The 25,793-nt window shown below is 54.2% G+C and overlaps 1 protein-coding gene across 2 annotated transcripts; it reads left to right on the top strand.

Moving 5' to 3' along the window:
* The first annotated feature begins 27 nt into the window (after positions 1-27).
* Positions 28-25,793, top strand: cars1 (cysteinyl-tRNA synthetase 1). Of its 2 annotated transcripts, XM_030107996.1 has the most exons (23): positions 28-128; positions 4,701-4,928; positions 7,365-7,456; positions 9,502-9,590; positions 9,684-9,780; positions 10,042-10,140; positions 10,268-10,417; positions 10,507-10,647; positions 10,809-10,897; positions 10,992-11,113; positions 11,190-11,302; positions 11,380-11,508; positions 11,585-11,714; positions 12,030-12,133; positions 12,227-12,324; positions 12,882-13,071; positions 13,736-13,801; positions 13,998-14,079; positions 23,023-23,103; positions 23,191-23,258; positions 24,426-24,485; positions 24,813-24,896; positions 25,056-25,793. In XM_030107996.1, exons 1-23 carry the CDS (start codon positions 107-109, stop codon positions 25,182-25,184), a joined length of 2,463 nt encoding a protein of 820 aa, XP_029963856.1. In that variant the 5' UTR covers positions 28-106; the 3' UTR covers positions 25,185-25,793. The 2 variants fall into 2 exon arrangements, with proteins under 2 accessions (XP_029963856.1, XP_029963943.1); XM_030108083.1 differs by lacking the exon at positions 4,701-4,928 and having other exon boundaries at positions 40-128.

The raw sequence follows: 25,793 nt of genomic DNA, 5'->3' as shown, positions 1-25,793 counted from the left end.
CCCCCCTGCTCCCGGCCCGCCGCTCCTCGGTTCCGGCTGCTGCCTCCTCCTCCTTCCGGACACGTTACTGTTGCATCAGCATCCAGAAAACCGGCACCGCGGGGAAATGTCCACCTCCGGAGACTCAGGTACGGGTTTTAATCTGATCCCCCCCGCGCGGGGTGTTTTAATCCCGGGCAGCGAGGAGCGCCGGGCCCGGGCAGTTTGTCCGCCTCGCGCCGGTGTGTCCCGGAGGCTAGCGTTAGCATGTTAGCTCGGTAAAGAAGCTGCGGGCAGATTAGCTGAAGCTAACCTGTCAGGTAGCAGAAAACAAAACCTCACGTTTCAATGGAAAATCACACATTTAACACCGCGTTTAAGACGTTTTCTTATATTTGAACAGACGTTCATTCGTTCATTTAATTCAACATTTCCGTTCATGTCAACATTGAATGAGCTCATCCATCTGTTCATTTAAAAACCTGCATTAAGACTCACATTCAGGCAAAATGAGCTTTGAACACATTTTTGTTTTTGAGCATTTCAGACATTTAACTGTAAATTCATTCGTTAAACTCCAGATTTAAAAAGCCGGCGCTGCCTGCAGTGTGTGAAATGTTTGTCTTTATTTTTGGTTTCATTCTGACTGCTCAGCCGCTCACATTCATACACATCCAGAGGGGTGTTCAACCTGCGGCTCTGGAGCCACATGTGGCCCTCCAGTCCCTCTACAGCGACTCAATGAAACCTGAATAAACATTTAAGTCATTTTTATGTTATTCTATGATTCATCACTCTTGGTTCAAACCGGATTCAAAAAATGCTCAAGCAAAGTAAAATTGGGAAAAATGTCAAAAAAAAAAAAAAAAAAGACCTACAAAAAATGGAGAAAAAAGGGAAACAGAGCAGCTTAGAAAACTGAGCGTTTAAAAAGCGACAGTCTGCAGCTGAGCTGCTTCACTGGCTCTCTGTTTGCTCACCGTGACGCGTCAGCCGCACCTTTCAAACTACCAACCCGTTAATCAGCGACCGGTCTGGGTTATGGATGTGAGTTAGGAGGATCAGGAGTCCCGGGACGGATCCCTGGGGAACGCCGGCTCCATTCTGTAATGGGAAACCCTCGGGTCTGAATTCAGGAAGTTCAGATGAATCCACAGCTTCAGGGTTTAAAGGATCTCCCCAGACTCTCTTCAGAAAGATCCAGAAGAGACTCCAGTGGATCTGCTGAAGAATGTTTGCTTCTAGTTGTCGCTGTTTTTGTTTTTGTTTCTGTTTTTGTGTTTGTGCTGCTTCTCCGTCCGTCTGTCCGGGTGCCTCCGTCTCGTGGTTCCCGGCGTCGTTCTCCACCGTTTCTCTGTTATTATTGTTCTGACTGATGAGCCGCCGAGGTCTCCGTCCTCCGCCACGCCCAAGTCTGTGTCCGTGTGGAGGATGAGTCCTGGTATCAGAGTACCTGCCGATAGCCGAGTACCTGCCGATATCCGAGTAGAAGAACGAGTCCTGATATCCGAGTACCTGCAGATACTGAGTACAAGAGCGAGTCCTGATATCCAAGTACAAGAGCGAGTCCTGATATCCGAGTACAAGAAAGAGTCCTGATATTCGAGGAGCTGAAGATACCGAGCACCATAACAACAAATTGAAACACTGATTTTTTTTTTCGGTTCAGCCGATGTTCCCTGAACCGTCCTGACTCCTCAGCCTCAGATCCGACTCAGCGTTTAAGGTTCAGCCTCGAACTGATCAGAGCAAATCATCATTTTCACAGCGTAACATCACGACATCGAAATGACGTCCCGCTGCTACGCTCACCTGAAAAACCAGAAACATTCAGATCCCAGCTGGTAGTGCCTGGGTACTGCTCGCCAGAACCAGCTAGCAAAACAACGCAGCAAGGAAGAATTTATTTGGGTAGCCACCGTGTCAGTAACCACCGCGTGTTGGGTGACTATCGTGTCAGGTAACTACCTTGTCGGGTAACTAACTACCGTGTCGGGTAACTATCGAGTCGGGTAACTACCGAGTCGGGTAACTACCTTGTCGGGTAACTACCTTGTCGGGTAACTATCGTGTTGGGTAACTATCGTGTTGGGTAACTGTCTTGTCGGGTGACTGTCGTGTCGGGTGACTATTGTGTCGGGTAACTGTCATGTCGGGTAACTATCTTGTCGGGTAACTATTAGGGGTGTGCCATCTAAGGCACCTCACGATTCGATTCAATTACGATTACGATTCAGGGTGCTACGATTTGATTATTCAACGATTATCACGATATTAATGATAAAAACGATTATCATGATTTTTTTGTGCATTTTTTTCCCCCCTCACTTAGTGCCCACTTCATACTTTGAAACAATGTACAGCTATTTCTCAGTATACATAAATCAAAGTAATCAAACCAATTCACATCCAAAAAAAAGTATTTTTTATTGATGTCAAGTGGTCCATCAGCAACCATGGCACAAACTTTGTGCCTGTAGCTGTGGCCTAAAGAGCCAATACAACAAAAGGCTGCCCCTACTGACAGCAGACCAGCAGTTACCTCCCTTAAGTGCAAACAACAGCAGATATGTCATATATGCAGATATATGTTCAATTTGAATTTACTACTTGGCGTGCAGCATATCTAGACACCTACATCTAGATATCTATGTCTATATGTCTAAGCGCTAGTGTGACGTAAGCGGGAGCTACGAAAGCCGCAGTGTTGTTGTGTGCGTGTTTTTTCAACTGCTGATGCTAACGCATGTTTCTGATCCCTGCTCTTGGAATAAACATCCTCACCCTGCCAAACGCCTCTGGACTTCTTTCCAGCAGATTACAGAGATAAATGTTGTGGTTGTTTTGTTGACCTCTGAACTGAAAGCTTTGTTTACGGCGCCGCACCATGCGCAGTACGGTTCATTGTTTCCGGGGCTACCTGAGGCTAAACACGGTGCTTTTTTTTTCCAGTGTAGTGTAAAATGGATGAATAACTGTCGGATGAAGATGTTGTGGACGAGAACTTTGAATGATTTTCTCTTTAGCAAAAGCAGCATTGGCATTTAGCACTAGCTTTTAATCCAGAAGAATGAATCTCACGCTCTGTTACTGCAGCTAAAGAGCTAGCTCTCGATATATTAACCGGTCCGTCACTACAGATGTCCGGGTGGTGCGTAGGAACAATACTTTGGTTCCTCAAGTGGCGTCCGTGCTCCTGGCGTCTAGTTATTATGAAAAAAATTAATTTTGAATATTTATGAATCGTAATCGAATCATTACGTGTCGCATCGCGATTAATTTAATAATCGATGTATCAGCACACCTCTAGTAACTATCTTGTCGGCCAACTACCTTGTCGGGTAACTATCGTGTCGGGTAACTATCGTGTCGGGTGACTATCGTGTCGGGTGACTATCGTGTCGGGTGACTATCGTGTCGGGTGACTACCGTGTCGGGTGACTACCGTGTCGGGTGACTACCTTGTCGGGTGGCTATTGTGTTGGATAACTATCTTGTCGGGTAACTGTCTTGTCGGTTAAATACTGTGTTGAGTGACTATCGTGTCGGGTAACTACCGTGTTGGGTAACTGTCTTGTCGGGTAACTCTTGTAGGGTAACTATCGTGTCGGGTAACTATCTTGTCGGCCAACTACCTTGTCGGCCAACTACCTTGTCGGCCAACTACCTTGTCGGGTAACTATCTTGTCGAGTAACTATCGAGTCGGGTGACTACCTTGTCGGGTGACTACCTTGTCGGGTGACTATTGTGTTGGGTAACTATCTTGTCGGGTAACTGTCTTGTCGTGTAACTACTGTGTTGAGTAACTATCGTGTCGGGTAACTACTGTGTTGAGTAACCGCCGTGTCGGGTAACTATCTTATCGGGTAACTATCATGTCGGGTAACTATCTTATTGGGTAACTATCATGTCGGGTAACTATCATGTCGGGTAACTATCATGTCGGGTAACTATCATGTCGGGTAACTATCGAGTCGGGTAACTACTGTGTCGGGTAACTGCCGTGTCGGGTAATTATCTTGTCAGGTAACTACAGTGTTGGGTGACTACAGTGTTGGGTGACTACAGTGTTGGGTAACTATCGTGTCGGGTAACTATCGTGTCGGGTAACTACTGTGTTGAGTAACTATTGTGTCAGGTAACTATCGTGTCGGATAACTACTGTGTTGGGTAACTGTCTTGTCGGGTAACTGTCTTGTCGGGTAACTGTCTTGTCGGGTAACTTGTGTTGGGTGACTACTGTGTCTGGTAACTATCTTGTTGGGTGACTGTCTTGTCTGGTAACTGTTGTGTTTGGTAACTGTCTTGTCGGGTAACTGTGTTGTAGGGTAACTGTCTTGTCGGGTAACTGTTGTGTTGGGTGACTACTGTGTCTGGTAACTATCGTGTCGGATAACTACCGTGTCGGGTAACTGTCTTGTCGGGTGACTACTGTGTCGGGTAACTATCTTGTCTGGTAACTACCGTGTTGGGTAACTATTGTGTCGGGTAACCACCATGTTGGTCACCACTGTGTGTCTTGTCGGGTAACCACCGTGTGCCGTTGAACCAAAGCATGTCCTGTTGGGTATCCACCGTGTCGGGTAAGCACTGCATGTCTTGTCGGGTAAGCACCACATGTTGGTATCCACCGTGTCCGGTAACCGCCGTGTCGGGTAACTTCTGTGCAGGGTATACGCCGCCTGTCCTGTCGGTAACCCGTGTCCTCTTGTCTCTGCAGCCTTTGAGTTTGGCTTCTTGCTGCAGATAGGCGAGGACGCTGCGCTGGCCGCGGCGCTGAACGACTACCTCAGCTCCCGCAGCTACCTGGCCGGGTTCGGCCCGTCGGGGGCCGACCTGGAGGCCTTCCGGCTGCTGGGCCGGCCCCCCGACCCGCGGCATGTCCACGCCCTGCGCTGGTTCACGCACATAGCCGCCCTGCGGCCGGAGCTCCAGCCGGACGGCAGCTGTGAGTAGACGGCGGGACGGCGGGACACCGCGTCCCCGTTATCAGCTTATCACAGTTCAAACAGCTGCTGCTGGACACACCGTCAGCCATAACTCTGGGGGCGGGGCCTCTGAGGGGCCCGGCCCGTTGCTCCGCTGCAGGGTCTCCCACTAGCATGGTTGTCCCTCAGTGAAGTCCTCCAGAACTCAAGTCTCCTTTAACAGATTATGCTAACGGACCGTGCTAACGAATCATGCTAATGGACCGTGCTAACAGATAACGCTAACGGACCGTGCTAACGGATCACGCTAATGGACCGTGCTAACGGATCACGCTAACGGACCGTGCTAACGGATCCCGCTAACGGACCGTGCTAACAGATAACGCTAACGGACCGTGCTAACGGATCACGCTAACGGACCGTGCTAACGGATCACGCTAACGGACCGTGCTAACGGATCCCGCTAACGGACCGTGCTAACGGATCCCGCTAACGGACCGTGCTAACGGATCCCGCTAACGGACCGTGCTAGCGGATCCCGCTAACGGACCGTGCTAGCGGATCCCGCTAACGGACCGTGCTAGCGGATCCCGCTAACGGACCGTGCTAGCGGATCCCGCTAACGGACCGTGCTAGCGGATCACGCTAACGGACCGTGCTAGCGGATCACGCTAACGGACCGTGCTAACGGATCACGTTAACGAACCGTGCTAACGGACCACGGTAAAGGACCGTGCTAACAGATCGCGCTGACGGACCGTGCTAACTAATTATGCTGACGAACCGTGCTAACTGGCCATGCCAACGGAGCATGCTAAAAGATTTCGCTAACGGTCCGTGATGAAGGACCATGCTAACAGATTACACTAGCGGACTGTGCTAATGGGCCATGCTAACGGATTACCCTAGCCGACCGTGCTAATAGGCCGTGCTAACAGATTACGGTAGTGGACTATGCTAAAGGGCTAGCAGATCACGCTAGCATATGTCCTAATGGGCCATGCTAACGGATTACGCTAATGGACCATGATGACAGACCGTGCTAATAGATTACGCTAATAGACCATGCTCACAGGCGGCGCTAGCGCCCCGTGCTAACAGATTATGTTAATGGACCGTGCTAACGGATTACACTAACGTACCATGATGACAGACCGTGCTAAAAGATTATGCTAGCGGACTGTGCTAACAGATTTGGCTCTCAGCTGCCGCAGCTTCGGGACTCTGACCTGAAGACTGACCTCAGTCCTGTAAACTGCTCCCACCTCATGTGGACGAGGAAGACGTTTTCTCACACACACACACACACACACACACACACACACACACACACACACACACACACACACCAGGACAGAACAGGGCTGCAGGCGTCCGACGGAGGATTCGCCTCTGGTTATAATGTTATGGCTGATGAGTGAGTTCAGCACTGGCATGTGAAACAGGACGGACCAAGACTCGGACCGTAGTTTGAATCCAGCAGGTTTTTCTCTGCAGGGTACAGGCGGCGTTTAGGGTACAGGAGGTGCTCAGGGTCAGGAGGCGCTCAGGGTCAGGAGGCGCTCAGGGTCAGGAGGCGCTCAGGGTCAGGAGGCGTTCGGGGTCAGGAGGCGTTCGGGGTCAGGAGGCGTTCGGGGTCAGGAGGCGCTCGGGGTCAGGAGGCGTTCAGGAGGTGTTCGGGGTCAGGAGGCGTTCAGGAGGAGCTCAGGGTCAGGAGGCGTTCAGGAGGCATTCGGGGTCAGGAGGCGTTCAGGAGGCTTTCGGGGTCAGGAGGCGTTCAGGAGGCATTTATGGTACAGGAGGCGTTCAGGAGGCATTTATGGTACAGGAGGCGTTCAGGAGGCATTCAGGGTACAGGAGGCGTTCAGGGTCAGGAGGCGTTTCGGGGTCAGGAGGCTTTCAGGGGGCGTTCAGGAGGCGTTCGGGGTCAGGAGGCGTTCAGGAGGCATTTAGGTTACAGGGTCAGGAGGCGCTCAGGGTCAGGAGGCGTTCAGGGGGCATTCAGGGTCAGGAGGCGTTCAGGAGGCGTTCAGGGTCAGGACGCGTTCAGGAAACATTCAGGAGTGAGTATATGAGCATGACACACCTATAAATAAGGTCTAGGTGTCAAAAAACCGGAGTGGCCCTTTAAGGGTCAGGAGGCGTTCAGGTTCAGGACGCGTTCAGGTGCTGTAGGAACATCAGATTATAGAGCATCTTCCTGGTTTTGGTGAAAGGTTCAGCTTCTCTGCTTTTTGAAGTTCCTGTTTTGTTTCTGGAGGATGTTTTCCTGTGTTTTTTGTTCCCGGTTCCTCTGTGGAGAAAAGTTCTGCTTCCTTTGTTTTAAATGTCTTTTTTTTCTGAAGTTTTAATTTTTCCTTGATGTGTGCCTCACTGTGACCTTTGACCTGATCACCCGTGAACCCCTGAAGCTCTCCGGGTCTCTGAGGTTCTCCTGTCGGTTATTGTGGTTCCAGGTAAAGGGAAGCGGGTCCAGCCTCCCTGGAGTCCTCCAGAGGGAACTGCCGGCCCGCAGCTGCGACTGTACAACAGCCTGACCAGGACCAAGGTTCGAACCGGGGTCCAGGAGCCTGGTTAACCCGCCACTAACCCACTAATCCGCCACTAACCCACTAATCCACCACTAACCTACTAACCCGCCACTAACCCACTAATCCACCACTAACCTGCTAACCCGCCACTAACCCACTAATCCACCAATCCACCACTAGCCCGCTAATCCACCACTAACCCGTTAATCCCTAACAAACCCGCTAATCCACCACTAACCTGCTAATCCACCACTAACCTGCTAATCCACCACTAACCCGCTAATGCACCACTAACCTGCTAATCCACCGCTAACTCGCTAATCCACCACTAACTCGCTAATCCACCACTAACTCGCTAATCAACCACTAACCTGCTAATCCGCCACTAGCCCGCTTATCCGCGTCTAACCCGTAAACCCGCCACTAACCTCTTAATCCACCACTAACCTGCTAATCCACCACTAACCTCGCTAATCCACCACTAACCTGCTGATCCTCCACTAACTCGCTAATCCACCGCTAACCTGCTAGTCCACCACTAACCTGCTAGTCCACCACTAACCTGCTAGTCCACCACTAACCTGCTAATCCACCACTAACCCACTAATCCACCACTAACCCGCTAATCAACCACTAACCTGCTAATCCGCCACTAACCCGCTAATCCACCACTAACCCGCTAATCCACCACTAACCTGCTAATCCGCCACTAACCTGTTAATCCACCACTAACCCGCTAATCCACCACTAACCCGCTAATCAACCACTAACCTGCTAATCCACCACTAACCCGCTAATCCACCACTAACCCGCTAATCCGCCACTAACCTGCTAATCCGCCACTAGCCCGCTTATCCGTGACTAACCCGTTAATCTGCAGCTAACCTGTTAATCCGCCACTAACCTGTTAATCCACCACTAACCCGCTAATCCACCACTAACCCGCTAATCAACCACTAACCTGCTAATCCACCACTAACCCACTAATCCACCACTAACCCGCTAATCCACCACTAACCTGCTAATCCGCCACTAGCCCGCTTATCCGTGACTAACCCGTTAATCTGCAGCTAACCTGTTAATCCACAACTAACCCGTTAATCAACTGCAGCCTGTTAATCCACCACTAACCTGTTAATCTACCACTAACCCGCAAATTCGCCACTAACCCGTTAATCCTCCACTTATTTATTAATCCACCACTACGAGAGCTCCTCCAATGGGGTGGGAGCTGGGCGGAGCTAGGCAGAGCCTTGGGGAGATGCTACATTCGAATACATGCTAGTCTGAAACACGACTAAACATATCCAACTAGACATTTAGCATTAGCATTAAAGCTAGGGTCGGCAAGGGTCGGAAAACTAGCATGTATTCGAATGTAGCATCTCCCCAAGGCTCCGCCCAGCTCCCACCCCATTGGAGGAGCTCCCGTGGGGAGCGAACGCACTGGACGCGGAAGCGCCGCGCGCACGGAGTTTGTGATCGCCTCCAATGTTATTAACCTTTCTGACTGCCCACACAGCGCGCCTAGGAGCGCAGCGCAGCGCGCCGCTTCCTTCTATTTTTCAAGCGAGCCGCGAGCGCCGAGAGCTCCTTGGCAAAGCGTGCACTGAACCAGGGCCAGTGCACGCCATTGAAATGTACACGCAGGGGGCTGGTAGAACGGCGAAGGGATTTGATTGGTTCCTTAAGAGCGGTCCGCGCCTTATGATTGGTCGGAGTTTTTACTGTCCTTTGGCCGCGACAGTGGTCAGATTTTTTCCGCACTTTTTTCCGTCCACATAATGTATTGACTTCTCCCAGGGGGGAGGAGCATTTCACTCAGTATGACAAGAAGAGCTTTTGGACAACATCGTCTACCCGAGCTTTAACCTATGTCTAAAACTGCTGTGATTAGCATTAGCATTCTCAAACGGCTAAAACTGACAACATCCAGATTTTAGAGCATCTTCCTCCTCTGACATCAGATTTTAGAGCATCTTCCTCCTCTGACATCAGATTTTAGAGCATCTTCCTCCTCTGACATCAGATTTTAGAGCATCTTCCTCTGTTTTTGTTCCAGGAACCGTTCGTTCCTCAGAAAGGGAACAAGGTGACGTGGTACTGCTGTGGACCGACGGTGTACGACGCCTCGCACATGGGCCACGCCAGGTAACGGCGTCTCGGGGGAGGATGTCCAGACGTCCAGACGAGACGTTCCGCATCGTCCCCGCTCAGCGTCCTTCTCCGTCTCCGTCCCTCCAGGTCCTACATCTCCTTCGACATCCTGCGGCGGATCCTGAGGGATTACTTCAAGTACGACGTCCTGTACTGCATGAACATCACTGACATCGACGACAAGGTGGGGGAGGGGTGGAGGTGAGAGAGGAGGGGTGAGAGAGGAGAGAGAGGACGGGGTGAGAGAGGGGGAGGTGGTGAGAGAGGAGGTGAGGGGTGGAGGTGGAGGCAGGATGGATGGAGAGTTTGGTGGAGCTGTCGGGGGGGTGAAGGCGGGGTGTAGGGGTGAGAGAGGAGGGGTGGAGGGGTGAGAGAGGAGGGTTGTAAGGGTGGAGGGGGTGGAGGTGGACGGATGCTGGACGGAGCCTCATATCATCTGTTTCAGATCATCAAGCGAGCTCGACAGAACTTCCTGCTGGAGGAGTACAAGAAGAAGAAGCTTCCTGCTGAAGACGTCCTGAAGGACGTCCTGACAGCCAGAGAGGTGGGCACACACACACACACGCACACACTCACGCACGCACGCACACGCACGCACGCACATTCAGAAAGGTTCATTCTTCATCAGTTTTCTGTCTTTTCGTGTGTGTGTGTGTGTGTGTGTCCTGCAGCCCTTCCAGGCCGTCCTGTCCTCCACCGCCGACCCCGATAAGAAGCAGATGCTGGAGCGTCTGGACGCCGCCGTCTCCGCCGCCCTGCAGCCGCTGCAGGACGCCCTGGAGCGCCGGGCCGCCGCCGCCGAGGTCCAACCTCTGGCTCAGGTCCGGACGGCTCCGGGAGGGCGGGTCGGGGGGTCTGGGGGTCTGGGGGGGGCGCCCTGGATTAAGGTCTCTCTGGTTCTGGTCCCCAGGCCCTGCTGGACCGCTCCGGGGACCTGCTGGCCGACTGGCTGGACCAGCAGCTCGGCAGCAGCGTGACGGAGAACTCCATCTTCTCCACCCTGCCGAGACACTGGGAGGACGAGTTCCACCGGGACATGGACGCTCTCAACGTACGTCCTCACTCCGCTGGACCGGGGGAACAGGCTCTGTAGTCTGATGTCAGAGGAGGAAGATACTCGATAGCCTGGGACGGTTCCGTCCCTGTCCTCCCTCCACTGTAGCGATGTGTCCCTGCTGTCTCCGTGGTGACGGTGTCTCTGTGTCTCCTCAGGTCCTCCCTCCAGACGTCCTGACCCGGGTCAGTGAATACGTCCCTGAAATCGTCGACTTCGTCGGCAAGATCGTCTCCAACGGTTACGGGTGAGGACGAGTCGTGTGGGGACGGCTGCAGCGCCGGTCTGTGCTTCTGACATACCTGTCCTCCTGTCCCTCTGTCCCTCTGTCTGTCCTCCAGGTACGAGTCCAACGGCTCGGTCTACTTCGACACGTCCCGGTTCGATTCCAGTCCACTGCACTCCTACGCCAAGCTGGTCCCCGAGGCGGTGGGGGACATCAGGGCCCTGCAGGAGGGAGAGGGTCGGTTCTCCGTCCGCAGAACGTCCTCCTGTCCCCAGCAGCGTCCGCTGACCGTCCTCTGACCTCTGACCTCCAGGCGACCTCAGCGTCTCGGCCGACCGGCTGAGCGAGAAGAAGTCGCAGAACGACTTCGCCCTGTGGAAGGCGTCCAAACCCGGAGAGCCGTCCTGGGACTCGCCCTGGGGCAAGGTGAGGGGCTGCCGGTTCTCCTCCTCACACCTGGAGAGCAGCTGTCGTCCTCACACCTGGAGCCGCTGTGTCCTCAGGGCCGTCCCGGCTGGCACATCGAGTGCTCGGCCATGGCCGGGTCCATCCTGGGGGAGTCCATGGACATCCACGGCGGCGGATTCGACCTGCGCTTCCCTCACCACGACAACGAGCTGGCCCAGTCCGAGGTGACGGAACCGCCGGAACCGCCCAGCAGGGGGCGGCGTTCCGCAGAGCTCACCGTTCTCCGGGTCTCTCCTGCAGGCCTTCTTCCAGAACGACCACTGGGTGCGCTACTTCCTGCACACGGGTCACCTGACCATCGCCGGCTGCAAGATGTCCAAGTCCCTCAAGAACTTCATCACCATCAAGGACGCCCTGTCCAAGAACACCGGTCAGTCTCCGGAACGTCCCCCGATGCGTCCCGTCCCCCCAGGCGTTCTGTCCCGGGAAGCGTCCCGTCCCCCGAGGCGTCCCGTCCCGCGTTCCGTCCCCCGGGGCGTTCTGTCCCGGGAAGCGTCCCGTCCCCCGAGGCGTCCCGTCAAGCGTTCCGTCCCCCGAGGCGTTCTGTCCCGGGAAGTGTAACGTCCCCCGAGGCGTCCCGTCCCGCGTTCCGTCCCCCGGGGCGTTCTGTCCCGGGAAGCGTTCCGTCCCCGGAGGAGTTCCGTCTCGGGTTCCGCAGTTCTGACGACGGTTGTATTCCCTGCAGCCCGGCAGCTGCGCCTGGCGTTCCTCATGCACTCCTGGAAAGACACGCTGGACTACTCCTCCAACACCATGGAGTCGGCCGTGCAGTACGAGAGGTTCCTCAACGTGGGTTCTCCTGGTTCTCCTGGTTCTCCTGGTTCTACCCAGTTCCCCGACCCATCCTGTTGTCATGACGACGGCTCTGTCTTCCCCCTGCAGGAGTTCTTCCTGAACGTGAAGGACGTCCTGCGAGCGCCGGCCGACGCCTCGGAGCAGTTTGAGAAGTGGGAGGCGGCCGAGGTGGAGCTGAACGACAGGTAGGAGAACCCAGAACCAGAACCAGAACCAGAACCCAGGACCCAGAACCAGAACCCAGAACCAGAACCAGAACCAGAACCCAGGACCCAGAACCAGAACCCAGGACCAGAACCAGAACCCAGGACCCAGAACTCAGAACCGCCCCACCTCTGGGCTCATGTTCTACCTGAGCTCGGGACGGTTCTCCTGCAGAACCACAAAGTTCAATCTGAAGCAAACGGAACCACAGTAGGAAACGCTGTGTGTTCTGGAGGCCGGTCGCCACGGCAACGGAGCCCCGAGGCTCTGGAAGTAGAACTCCGTCTCCATGGAAACGGAAGGAGAAACAGCTTCCTGAAGACACTGGGCTCCGTCTCCATGGAGATGGAGGGAACTCTGGTCCTGGTCCTGGTCCTGGTCCTGGTCCTGGTTCTGCTCAGTAGATGATCAGTCGGAATATTTGTAGACAAACAAGAAAACTGCCTGGTGCCGTGGAAACGCCAAACAATTTGTGTGTGTGTGTGTGTGTGTGTGTGTGTGTGTGTGTGTGTGCGCTTGCGTGTGTGTGTGTGCGCAGTTTCTCTGACAGGAAGCGCTCCGTGCACGAGGCGCTGTGTGATAACCTGGACACCCGGGCAGCGCTGGAGGAGCTGCGGCTGCTGGTGAGCCAGGCGAACGGCTACATGGCGTCCAGGAAGAGCAGCAGGAGGCCGGCCAATCGGCTGCTGCTGGGGGGCGTGGCCAACTACCTGACCAGCATGCTCAAGGTGAGAGGGGGGCACACCACACACACCTCACACTCCTCAGGGGGGACACACACCTCACAATCCTCAAGGGGGGGACACACCTCACACACCTCACACACCTCGGGGGGGGGGGACACACCTCACACACCTCACACACCTCGGGGGGGACACACACCTCACACACCTCGGGGGGGAACACACCTCACACACCTCGGGGGGGGGGACACACCTCACACACCTCACACACCTCGGGGGGGACACACACCTCACACACCTCGGGGGGGACACACACCTCACACACCTCGGGGGGGAACACACACCTCACACACCTCGGGGGGGACACACACCTCACACACCTCACACACCTCAGGGGGGACACACACCTCACACACCTCAGGGGGACACACACCTCACACACCTCGGGGGGGACACACACCTCACACACCTCACACACCTCGGGGGGGACACACACCTCACACACCTCAGGGGGACACACACCTCACGCACCTCGGGGGGGACACACACCTCACACACCTCACACCAGTCTTGTCTTCAGAGTGTCAGATCCTTGTTCAGAAGCAGTTAACTGTGATTAACTGTGATTAACTGCAGGAGATTCTGAGATTAGCTGAGCTAAAGTCTTGATCTTTTTCCTTCTTCTTTCTGATCCTTGTTTTTCTTCCAGATCTTCGGAGCGATCGAAGGAACCGAGTCCATCGGGTTCCCCGTCGGACAGAACCAGAGTGTCGATGTGAGTCCCTGTGACCTCTGACCCCTGTAGCTACAGCAGCTGTTGGGCTAGCATTAGCCTGCAGCCGTTGTGTTAGCATTAGCCTGTAGCTGTTGTGTTAGCATTAGCCTGTAGCTGTTGTGTTAGCATTAGCCTGCAGCTGTGTGGCTAGCATTGGCCTGGTGTTTCCCCCTGAGCGTCTCTCTGTCGCCCCCAGCTGGAGAGCACCGTCATGCCGTACCTCGCCGTGCTGTCAGACTTCAGAGAAGCCGTCCGGAGGATCGCCCGGGAGCAGAAAGGTGACGAGCGGCTCCGCCCCCTGGGCGGGACCCTGGTTGGGTTCCGGGTGGCTCCGCCCCCTGGGCGGGTTCCGGGTGGCTCCGCCCCCTGGGCGGGACCCTGGTTGGGTTCCGGGTGGCTCCGCCCCCTGGGCGGGACCCCGGTTGGGTTCCGGGTGGCGTGACGTTCTGTGTTCTATTTCATCCCTACTGACCGGCAGAGGCGGAGCTTAGAGCTGTGGAATGTTCCCTTCACGCAGCTCGAGCATGTATACCAACAACGTCACTCGTGACCCCTGGGTGACCCCTGGGTGACCCAGGAACTGTATGAGTTTGGGATCTGGACCCAGGATCGTCTCCTTTCTTCTTGTGGCGTTCAGTCCGTGTACGCCTGACGGGCCGAGCCTGTCCGGCGTTTGACGCACCGTCGCTGGGAGCCGTGTGACCGTGCAGGTCGGAGCTGCGACGCGTTGCGTCCCGTTCTCCCGACTCGGCGGCGCTGCGTCGCCTGCGGTGAGAGATTCGGTCATACCTCCGGCAGACGGCGAGGCTGCTGAATCTGCTACTCTTCATGACTGATGGGGGGGTTGTGGGTCGCTCCCCCCGGGTTCGTTGCATGGCGACCGCGGCCGTTGTAGCGTGGCCGGTGTTGCTGCGGCTCAGGGACGCCGCTGGCGCCCCTCGCCCGGTTTCAGGAAGTGAGCGGCGGTCTGGCCGGTGTGATACTGTGCTTCTGACTGTTGTGAAGCCGCATTGAGCTCCCCGCCGTGCGAGGTGCCGCCGCCGCTGCCGTGGTTGAAGGGAGCACGGCGAGTGGCGGCGTACGGCCGCTAGTTCGGCTAGGCAGCTAGCCTGTGATGTGTGTTGCGGTGTAGGAGGCCAGCCGCCTCTTGAAACCGGCCGCTGTGTGTCTTTCTGGTCTGTTGCGCGTACAGCCGCTCCGGCGGGTGACGCCGCCGCTGGCAGGCGGACGGGGGGCGGCGCGAGTGGCAGCATGCGGCCGCTAGCACGTAGCTCGGCTGAGCGGCTGATCAGTGATGTCTGTCATGGGCAGGGGGCACCGTACCGTTACCGTTCCGTGCGTCTGATGTATCACGTGCACCCCCGCTCCGGCGGGTGGCAGCTGGCGAACAGGCGGAGGAGCCGCCGCGCCCCTCCTGCCGCTCGTAGTTTGCTCCAGCCTCTGTGTTTGCGTGCGGGCCAGGTGCGTATCTCTGTACCCCCCCACCCCCACAGTCGGGATGGGCCCCCCCCCCAGCCTGCTGTTCACCAGCTCCATACAGTGTTCAATTCAATTCAATTTTATTTATGTAGCACATTTAAATAACAAATTCCGCTGACCAAAGTGCTGGAACGAAATAGAAAAGTAAAAAGAAAAGATAGAATAAATAAATGAAAATAAAAGGCTCACCTAGACATATTAATAAAAACACAGATAAGACAAATAAGACACCAAGAATATACTCCGGTTTCGCTAGTGTTTAAAAAACCTTCGACAAGAGGTGTGTTTTCAGTCTGGACTTAAACTGTCCCACAGACTGGGAGGACCTGACATCCAGGGGGGGCTGTTCCAGAGGGGGGGCACAGCTACAGAGAAGGCTCTGTCACCTCTGGTTTTGAGCCTGGCTTTAGGGACGACCAACTGGAGCTGGTCGGCTGATCTCAGGTCTCTGATCGGCGTGTCGGGCTGCAGCATATCAGTCAGGTATGGGGGGCCCAAGGAGTGCAAACACTTGAAAGTGATCAATAAAATTTTAAATTCCACTCGAAATGGGATGTGTTTGTCAAATTTAAACAACGGGTCGACCATCACCCCCAAGTTTCTCACAAAAGGACGGCAGAAGGAGGACAGAGGACCAATAACACTGTCATGTCCTTGCAGGGGGTTATTGGGACCAAACACCAAAATCTCAGTTTTATCTGATTTAGGTTCAGATAATTTGCACTCATCCATGTCTGGACATCACTGAGACAGGCCTGCGGTGATTTTACTGCAGACTGACGGTCGCTGGCCGTAACGGGTAAATAGACCTGGATGTCGTCTGCAAAGCAGTGAAAGCAGACTTTATGCTTTTTAAAGATAAAACCCAAAGGGAGCATGTACAACGCGAACAGGACAGGTGCTAGTATTGAACCCTGGGGGATGCCATAATTCAGGGGAGACACAGAAGATGAGTATTGGCCCAGATTTACAGAGAAGCTTCGATCAGAGAGACAGGATGGGAACCAGCTGAGTGCTGAACCCTTGATGCCTACATGTGTCTTCAGGCGGGACAGAAGGATGCTGTGATCCACAGTATCAAAGGCGGCGGACAAGTCTAAAAGCAAAAGGACAGCAGATTTTCCTGCGTCAACAGTTAAAAGAAGGTCGTTAAAAACTTTTAACAGGGCGGTTTCAGTGCTGTGTCGCAGTTTGAACCTTGATTGGAACTTTTCCCCAATTTTGTTTAAATCAAGGTGAGTCTGCAGCTGGTTATAGGCGGCTTTCTCCAAAACTTTGGACACAAAGGGCAGCTTTGAGATGGGTCTGAAGTTAGACAACACATTTGGATCCAGGTTCATCTTTTTGATGAGTGGCTGTATAACAGCATGTTTCAGTGAAGAGGGAAAACATCCAGACATTAAAGAGACATTCACCATTTGCACAATAGATGGACCAGTACAATCAAAAACATCCTGAAACAAGCGACTTGGGACGATGTCCAGAGGACATGAAGAGGGTTTCAACTGCTCAACTATTTTAGTCAGTTCAGTTAGAGACACAGGTTCTAAACAGTCAAAACTGGAATGACAGACTGATGGAGCCGGTGGGTCGTCTACAGACGAAGAAGACAATCTGAGAGCAGAAATTTTGTTTGTGAAAAATGACAGGAAATTTTCACAAAGGGTTTCTGAGGATGCGCGAATGATTTTATCACACGGGTTTACAACAGATTTCAGCATGTTGAAAAGCAATTGGGGTTTGTGATAAATTGTGGACACCAGGTTTGACAGAAAAGCACTTTTTGCAGCTCTAACTGCTCTCTGATGCTCCATGAGCCTGTCCCTTAGTATCTGCATGGGGACTTGAGGACGGTCCTTCTTCCACTGCCGTTCAGCGTGCCTACATGCGCGTCTGAGGTTGTGCGTCGTTTCATTTAACCAGGGTTGCGCATTGGGCTGATGGTGTTTTAGCCTAAAGGGAGCTATTGCGTCTAAAATGTTTGTGCAAGTGCTATCAAAATGTGAAAAAAGTTCATCCAAGGAGAGATATAGCACATCAAAACGATACATTTCGCTGAAAGTGCTGGGAAACGAGGAGGCTGTCTGGGAATTGATTGTTGGAGAGTCCGATGAGTTGGAGTGACCACGCACTGAGACAGCATCACCGCAAATAGTATCACAGAGTGATCCGAAATGTGCATTTCACAAATATCAATCATGCTTACATTAAGTCCATGGGACAACACCAGATCCAGGGTGTGTCCTTTGACGTGTGTAGAGCCCGACACCGACTGTTTCAGGTGAAAAGAATCAATCAGATTTAAAAAGTCTTTGGCCAGTGGTCTGAATTTACAGCAGACATGAATATTAAAGTTCAGGGACAAGCCTGATAGAAAGTCTGTAAAGTCCTGAATAAAATCTTTGTTAAACTTTGGAGGGCGATACACCAACACGTACATGACTGGAGTATCAAAGTTTATCACAAATGTCTGAAGCTCAAAGCTGGAGAATGAATCTGCCGGTACCTGCCGACAGGTGTAGCTGGATCTGTACACGGTTGCCAGTCCTCCACCTCTACCTGTGGTCTGGGGCGAGTTAAGATGGAAGCAGTCAGGAGGTAAAAGTTCGGAGAACGGGGTCGACTCACCGACTTGCAGCCATGTCTCCGTGAGCAACATAAAATCCAACTTCTACGACGTGAAGAGATCATTAAGAATAAATGTTTTGTTGGCTAGCGATCTAGCATTCAGCAGGCCCAGGCGCAGAGTCACATCCTCGCAGGCCCGTGGAGAGGCTCGGCTCAGCGGCCAGAGAGATCCAAAATCCACGGCACGGTGCTTGACAAGGTGCTTGACAAGGCGCTTGTGCAGCGGTGCTGCTAGCGGCAGGTGCCGGAGGCCGGGGTTCAGGCGTGCGGGAGCCACAGGCTGAAGCCACCGCAATCCATACGCTCCTTGGAGCGCGGGACGTCCAGGCGTACAGAGGAGAGGAGTAATCCCCGAATTAGATCTCCAGCATGCCCTTATTCTCACCAGAATGCCTCCGCGTTTTCCGCACTTTCTGGTCCTCTTCTTCTGCGTTGAGACAGGTGAGCGCAGCAGGTAAAGTGGTACTGAGGCCAGTGAGGAGGAGGTTTGGATGTTTGATCCTCAAAATTGCGGCTTAGCCAGACCCCATAGGATCGGTTCAGATCAATGAGTGCCTGGCAGTTATACACTAGCAAAGCGGAGATATCCTGGCACAAAATACAAAATAAAGCAGCAACAAGCAGCAGTTTAAGAAGAGCGGGTAGACGGCTGCCGGTACACAGTGGCGCCATCTTGCCACGCCCCCACATACATATACACATACATGTGTGTATTTTGGTGCCGCCATTCCTGTGGGGACTACGTGCGAGGCGGGGGTGCCATTGTTGTTGTGTGGTATGTTGCTGCAGCCCTATATTACACTGTTAGCGGTGCTGCGCTGTTAGCGGTGCTGCGCTGTTAGCGGTGCTGCGCTGTTAGCGGTGCTACGCTGTAAGCGGTATTCCTGTTGTAGGCGGTGCTACGCTGTAGGCCATGCTATGCTGTGAGAGGCATCTCCGCTGTAGCAGTCCTGATGCTGCAGCGGTGTCTCTGCTGGTGAGCGGTGTCTCTGCTGTAGCAGTGCTTACGCTGTTGCGGAATCTCCGCTGGATGCGGTGTTCGGCTACCTGCGTTGCCGGCGCTTATTGCGCAGCGAACCGCTCTGTTCTGCCGGAGTGGCGGCATAACCGTCCGTTCTTGGTGCTAATTAGCGGGTGTTGCTGTGCGGCCGGCATGTCCGGCCTGCTGCCCAGTCCTTTCCCTTCACCCATTGCTCAGAGTGTGGCAGCGCTCCCGCGGGAGCAGCGGGGCGATCATACCCCCCGCCCCCCCCCGCACCCACTTGGTTTGCCGTGCAGGTGGCGTACGCCCCTTCCCTCAACCTCTGCAGACAGGACACGGCGGCTCTCAGTTGCCTTGGTCCTGTTCACCTCAGGGAGGCGCGGTGCAACAACCCGTGCTTGGGCTGTGGCTACATGTGCGTGTGCGGTGGACTACTGGGCTGGCGCATTTCTCTTCTGCGGCTGGGGGTGGCCAGGGGGCCTCCCCTCCAGGGCGGTTGCCTGCATCTCACCCCCACCCCAGAGGGTTGGGTGGTCGGACTCTGGCAGCCATGTATGGCGCGGCTGAGGCCGGCCTGGGGCATATGCCGATTTAGGGCCAGCTATAGCGTCCCTCAGCTTATCGCACCATCGTTGTTCTGGCCTGTTGCCTGCACCTGCCCTGGTTGTTGGGTAGCGCTATGGCAGAGGGGGAGGGAGCTGTCGGGCTCCCCTTCCTGGACGGTCTGGTGTTCTGCGTTTGCTGTGCAGGCGGCTTGCACCCCCTTTCCACAGCTCACCGCATCACTGTTCAGTTAATTCCACTGGTGCGCGGGTGGTGCCACTATAGAGGCTGTTGAAGGAGGGAGCTGCTGGGCAGCCGTTCCCCCTCCTGGACGGGGCCTTCGCTGGGACCCTGGCCGGTGGTTGACGGGGTGTGCCCCCTTCCTTCAGCCTACTGCATCGCTATTGTCTTCTTACTTTCTGACTGCTGTGTGTACCCCCTCCCCGCCCCTGGTGGTGTACCCCCTCCCCGCCCCTGGTGGCAGCTGATGGAAGAGGGGGCTGCTGAGGGATGTGCCTCGGCTGGCTTGCTGGCCGGTGATTGAGGTTGGTTGTGCAGGTGGCACAAGCCTCCTCCTTCGGGTTCTCTATGCTGCTGTTTCTTCTGGCCTGGTTCTGCTCCGATGTCGCAGCAACAGGGGCGCCGCCGGGCGGCTGTCCCCTCTCTCCAGCACGCCCCAGGCTGGCTGTCATGGGCGTGGTCCGCCATACGGGCGGCGTACACCACCCTCCCCCGGCTTATCACATTGCTGTTGTGTCGCCCTGTTTTGTGCACCCATTGTTCCGGCGGGTGGCACTGTCAGGGCGGCGGACAGAGCAGGAGGCCGCTGAGCACTCCACCTGGGGGTGGCTCTGTGAGCAGCTAGCCCGGTGGTTTGCGCTTGACCCCCACTCTGGTGGATGGGGCTGCTATGGGGGCTGATGGAGGCAGCCGCTCCCCCTCCTGGACGGTGTACTATTCGTGCGCTCCTCACGATCCTCACTATGGCGGCATGACTGGCGTTGGTTCGCCGTGGGTTGTAGGCCGCATGTGCTGCTTCCCCTGCATTGGCCCCCGCGGTGGTGGTCTCCACGCAGTGAGTGTTGGCTTCCAGCAGGTGACATCTTGTAGGACGGAAGGGAGTTGGGGTCGCCATGTGGCCGCCCTCGCCATCTCTGTCTTGTCCTGGCATCTGAGGGGCCCGACTCGATGCTGAGCAGCTGCCTGTCAGGTGGACCACCTTTTTTTTTTTTTTCCCCAACATATTTTTATTAACATTTTTAAGTCACAAACACAAACCACAAACATCAGAACCCAGAACACTTCCCCCACAAACATCTAAACACAAATGCAGAAGGCATGCATCGAAAAATCTCACAGCAAAACAAAGATATTGGCAGGCAGTGGCAAACTAAAAATGAATGTGTCCAGATATTTCACTCCATGCTAGTCCGTATAGACCCTTTCGTACGGCCTGGGGCCCGTCCTCACCAATATAGTCCTAAAAAGGATTCCAAATGTTGAAGAATTTGAGTGGATTGTCTTTAATCCAAAAGCTTATAGCTTCAAGAGGTACAAATTCCATGGTGCTCCTGATCCAGAATGAGGTCCTCAGGACAGTGTGCAATATCCAGTGGAGGAGAATACACCTCCTGGACTGAACAGCAACACCTGAAGTAATTTCAGTGAGGTAGGATTGAGGTTCGTCGCAGTGAGTTGAACACCCAGAATACAGGAAATGGGTTTAAAAGATAGCTTCTTCTTTAGAATGACATCCATTTCTTTACAGACATTATTCCAGAAATCAGACACAAGGGGACAGTCAAAAATACAATGAAAATATGAACCTTCATTAATTTTACATTTCTGACAATATTTCTGACAGGTGGACCGCCTTGAATGCTAGGGCGCCAGCTACCAGGCGGCTGTATGGTCGTAGGTGGAGGTTGGTTGCACAGTGGTGCAGCGGCCGTGGGGAGGACCCAGTGCTCTGCCCTGGTCCCCGTGATTCTGGACTTCTGCAGTCTTTTTGGACCGAGCCCGGTCCCCGTTCACCCTGACGGTGTATGTGGCGGCAGTATCAGCCCGCCATACATGGGTTGCACGCGTCGCGATTGGGGGCCACACTTCGGTGTCGGTTCCCTCAGGGGGGCTCTGAAGCTCGCCCCCCTAGAGCCCCACGGGCGCCGGCCTGGGATCTGCATCTGGTCCTGGAGAGCTTGTGTCGGCCTCCCTGTGAGCCCCTGGCACCGGCGAGGCTGCAGTGGGTGTTGCGCAGGACGACTGCATGGCTGCTATGCAGATGTGCCGACATCTGGCCAGCCAATGGTCTTCCAGGAGGCCTGGTGAGGGCTCTGCTCTCTCCAGGCAGCACCTGTCCCACTGGGTTGTGGACACTGTTTGCCATCCCAGGCCGCAGGCCGGCCTCTGCCCGAGGGTGTGCACTGCCGCTCCACCAGGGCGGTGTCCACGTCTGGGTCGCCCTAAAACTGGGTGCCCCTGAACGAGCTATGTACTGTCGACATCTGGACGACACCTGGCACCTTCTCCAGGTCCTACAGGTTGGCCATTCTGACTCTTCATGCACTGCGGGTGGTCCTGGGTGGACCTGGGCATTGCTGGGTGGTACTGGGTGGTACTGGGTGGTCCTGGGTGGTCCTGGGCGGTCCTGGGCCCTGCAGAGGCTTCCTAGTGGGATTACTCTCTGGGATTCCTCGTGACCAAGTTGGCATTCATCATTCCAGTGCTTTAAGCTCCGCCTCTGGCGGTCAGTCGGGATGAAATAGAACGAGAGTTATGAGAGTTACGAGAGTTACGACTGTAACGACGGTTCTATGAATCCCAGATCACCGCCAGAGCGCTCTGTCACTCGGAATCCTCGTGGTCACGCGAGAAGATTCCGTAGGAGCTGATCCTGGGTCAAGATCCCCAACTTCTACAGTTCCTGGGTCACCCAGGGGTCACGAGTGACGTTGTTGGTATACATACTCGAACTGCGTAAAGGGAACATTCCAGAGCTTTAAAGGGACTTAAGGCAACTTTACAAAATGTACCTCAGTGCTGCCGCGATAGGCGCTGTGGGGAACTGCAGCACGGGAGCGCGCACAAACATTTTACAGACTGATTGGTTGTTTTTTTTTTTTTGATTCACGAGATAATGCTGACAAAGTCCTTTTTTTCTTCGTGGTGGCACTCTTTTGTGGGCTTTGAGTGGACGCAGGTCATTTGATGACCGCTGAAGAATCCATTTGTATCCCAGCAGTGTTTGAGTCCGTGTCCACGGCGGCCATGTTCTTCCTGTTCCAGAGCTGTCGGGAACGCGCGTACAGTGTCAATTTGCGTCACATCCCCACGACTGCGCGGGAAATTTGGACCCCGAACTGCAGCCAATTCTGTGGCACACAGCCTGTATAAGGCAACAGACAGATACGTGGATTGGGATGTTATTTTAGGTTTTTAATGTTTCATGGCCCATTAGATTGAATAAACTGGAAATGCATGTGTAGTTTTTCACAAATCTTGCCTTAAGTCCCTTTAAGCACCGCCTGTGGCGGTTGCTCCGGGATTCATAGAACCGTGGTTACTTTCGTAACTCTGGTTCTGTCCTCAGTGACGGAGCTGCTGCAGCTCTGCGACGCCTTGCGGGACGAGACGCTGCCGGAGCTCGGGGTGCGGCTGGAGGACCACGAAGGTAAGAACTGCCCCCCGTCCCCCTGTCCCCCCGTCTCCCGGGGGGGCGTGTCCAGGAGGCGGAGCTGACGGCCGCTGTGGTCTGCAGGTCTTCCCACGGTGGTGAAGCTGGTGGACAAAGACACTCTGCTGAAGGAGAGGGAGGAGAAGAAGAAGGTGAGAACGGAACCCCTCCATGTTGTTCTGAGTCCTGATGCTCACTGAGGCTCCAGACCAGGTTTTGCAGCCTTTCTGACCAAAGAAACGTTTCAGCTGTTCTGGAGCCATAAAGAACATCGAAGCTTTAAAACAAGGAAAAAGCAGCTCAGGAGGATTCAAACAGAAACCAGATCTTCTGAAGCATCTTGAAGTTTAAAGCAGAACTATGCAAGATTTGCTTTAGCGCTCCCCCTACTGGTCTCCTGTGAAACCTCACTGTCGTACACGTCCTCCGCATCACACACAGAAGGTCTGCAGACAGAAGTGAAAGTATCTAATCGCTCGTGCGCCGCCGCGATTCAGAAACAGGAAACTCTGATACTAAAGGACAGTAACGGACAATGGCTGAGCTTCATTTTCTATAATCTGTAATGAAAGCGCTCCGAGAAAGAACCAGGCTCATCACTTAGCAGCTAACAGCAGTTAGCAGTTTGGTGCTAGCTTAACTGATGTCTGTATCCTCATAACTGTTAGCCGCTACGTGTTCGGAGCTAACAGCAGTTTACTAAACTGTTAGCTGCTAAGTGTTCGGAGCTAACAGCAGGGATTTTATAAACAAATCAAAGAAATGTGACAAAACACGTAGTGAAGATATCATCAACCTAACAGCGGAAACCGCTCTTTAGTCTGAGATCTAGTGAACGGCTTTCATTTGAAGGGATCATGAGGGACATTTTCAGTGGAGACAAAGCGTTGGTCACAGAGCGCTACTGCAGTAGAAAAGTCTCAGATCTCTGACGGCGGTTAGCGGTCTGGGTTCCAGGAGTAGAGAACACTGTAAACGTTGACACCTCTTATTTAAAATGAGTTTTTTTGGAGCTCTGGCTGTGTCACAGTTCATCTCTCCACCTGGTCCCTGACCCCGGTCCTTGACCCTGGTCCTTCACCCCGGTCCCCGACCCTGGTTGAGCCTGGTTCTGCAGGGTTCTTCCTGTTAAAAGGGAGTGTTTCCTTTCCACAGTGGCTCATGCTGCTCATGTGGATCTGTTGGGTTTCTCTGTAAAGTGTCTGAAACCACCATGTTGTAATTGGCACTTCATAAATAAAGCTGAATTGAATTGAATCGGTCCCTGACCCCGGTTCTTGACCCCGGTTCCTGACCCTGGTTCCTCTTCTGGTCCTCAGATGGAAGAGGAGAAGAGGAGGAAGAAGGAAGAAGCTGCGAGGAAGAAGCAGGAGCAGGAGGTCAGAGCGGTTTAGAACCCTGAATAGAACCCAACAGGAGAACCCGAGCCGCTCACCCCTCTGTCTGTCTCTCTCTCTCTCCCTCTCCCCCCCCTCTGTCTCTCTCTCTGTCTCTCCCCCCCCTCCCTCACCCTCTCCCCCTCTCTCTCGCTCTTGCTCTCTCTCTCTCTCTCTCTCTCTCTCTCTCTCCCTCTCCCTCTCTCTCTCTCCCCCCCCCTCCCTCACCCTCTCCCCCTCTCTCTCGCTCTTGCTCTCTCTCTCTCTCTCTCTCTCCCTCTCCCCCTCTCTCTCTCTCTCTCCCGCCCTCTCCCTCCCTCCCTCCTGCAGAACGCCCGGTTGGCCAAGATGAGGATCCCTCCTTCTGAGATGTTTCGATCCGAGACCGACAAATACTCCAGCTTCGATGAAACGGTGGGTTCTGGGTCTGGATCTGGACTCTGACGGTCTCTGGAGCCCGGGTCTGGATCTGGACTCTGACAGTCTCTGGAGCCCGGGTCTGGATCTGGACTCTGACAGTCTCTGGAGCCCGGGTCTGGATCTGGACTCTGACGGTCTGTCTCCTCCCCTCAGGGTTTCCCTACCCACGATGCCGAGGGTAAGGAGGTCAGCAAAGGTCAAGCCAAGAAGCTGAGGAAGCTGTACGAGGCCCAGGAGAAGCTGCACAGCGAGTTCCTACAGAGGACCCAGAACGGGAACTGACCCCGACCCCTGACCCTTGACCTCTGACCTCGTCTGTCACCCGGTGCTCCTGGAAGAGACTCGGTTCTGCTTCAGCTTGAACTTTGACACAAAATAAAGTGAAGTTTTAATGTGAAATCTGCTTCCTGGATCTTCTGCAGCGCCGGCGCTCGGGTCAAAGGTCAAAAGGTCAAAGGTCATGCTCTGTACCGTTCGAGTAAAACCCCGGCCCACCACCACGGGGGTTCTCCTAGACCTGGACCCAGGGAAGCGGTGCCTTCATCGACCCGGAGGGGCGGAATGCCAGGGGTCGTCCCCCGTTTCCATGGAGACGGAGACGGAGCGTCTTCAGCGCCGTCAAAATCTTGTAAAAGAGTCTTTCAGAAATAAATTAGCAGTCTTTAATATGAACCTGAAGACCCCAAAATACCACCAGAGAGGAACTGAGAATCATGGGAGGTTTGTGATGTCATTCAAGATGGCCGCCCCGTTATGGCTTTGACTGACATGTCGTCACCCGTCCTCCAGATGTTTTCATTCTTCTTTTTTATTCGTACTGCAGTAGTTCTGACACTTTTTAAATGAAGACACTGCCTCTGTCGCCAAAACCAGTGATTTAATTGATGAAAA

This window comes from Salarias fasciatus, chromosome 1 (genome assembly GCF_902148845.1).
Source record: "Salarias fasciatus chromosome 1, fSalaFa1.1, whole genome shotgun sequence".
NCBI lineage: Eukaryota > Metazoa > Chordata > Actinopteri > Blenniiformes > Blenniidae > Salarias > Salarias fasciatus.
This window is presented reverse-complemented; position numbering and strand designations above follow the sequence as displayed.